Raw genomic sequence first — 977 nt, 5'->3', positions numbered from 1 at the left:
AGAAATCTGGTACAAGTGATACAAGCATGACATCTATCCATTTTCTTGGAACTATTAGCATATGTTTGGAGTCTGGATTGATGAGCATGACCAATGTGGTAGTCCGAGAAATAACTGCAATATACAATTTAGGCATCTCCATCGCACAAAAAAGATATATTTATGCACACAAGATTGATGGGATACGATGACACAACAGCAGCGATTCTCCGTGCGATTCTCCAAAATCGTGATCACGTTCGAAATCAGCAAACGCATGATGTGTACTGACCACAAAAAAAACAAGAGAACATGACTGATCCCGTACAAGTTCCTTTGTTTAGCAAGCTGCACAGTCAGACACTCATGTGAATCCCGTATGCATAATGAGAGCCTGAACTAATTGATGACACTGATTCTATGGCTCGAACTAATTCAACCATCACAATTGCAACACAAATTTCAGGAACACGTAGATTCATATGATCACATATGCAACATCAGTTATCTTGGCGGTTGAAATAATTTAATGATCACACCCGCACGGCCTGATACCGCTGGACGCCCACATGCGTGGACCAAGCACAGCCATGCAAAACCAACACTTTACGTTGCCATGGTAACACATGGCGTGTTTCTCGGGCTGTACGTAGGTATTTGCTTTCTCATTGATATCCTTGATTGCGTGGGCTACCGATTTCACTGGGGCTTCATCAGGAACCGAGCCATCAAAGCTGTTGATAGGATATAGGATGAACAGTATGGAGGAACGAAAATAATTGAAAACGGTATCGGTATACAAAATTAAGAAAAGGGTTGATTTCAGTGGATCCTGAACAGTAATCGAGCCCTTTATGCTGTTGCTAGAGGGAAGGACACCTGATATTGACTAGCTGTATGTGAACGCAGATGGTCATAGATTGTTGTACAATTGGCACCCAAAATTAATAGAAAATCAATCTCAGTGGAGTTTCATCAGACCCAATCAACAGAAGCTA

General features: G+C 41.7%; 1 protein-coding gene across 1 annotated transcript; it reads right to left on the bottom strand.

Moving 5' to 3' along the window:
* Positions 1 to 488: 488 nt before the first annotated feature.
* Positions 489 to 713, bottom strand: SARC_16113 (hypothetical protein; the record flags this gene model as incomplete). Its single annotated transcript, XM_014289776.1, has 1 exon — positions 489 to 713. A coding segment is annotated over one exon (208 nt), but the record flags the coding sequence as incomplete, so codon positions are not given.
* Positions 714 to 977: the final 264 nt, after the last annotated feature.

Source organism: Sphaeroforma arctica (assembly GCF_001186125.1).
Source record: "Sphaeroforma arctica JP610 unplaced genomic scaffold supercont1.7367, whole genome shotgun sequence".
Classification (NCBI taxonomy): domain Eukaryota; class Ichthyosporea; order Ichthyophonida; genus Sphaeroforma; species Sphaeroforma arctica.
The sequence above is the reverse complement of the archived record's forward strand: the minus strand, read 5'-3'. Positions and strand labels throughout refer to the sequence as shown.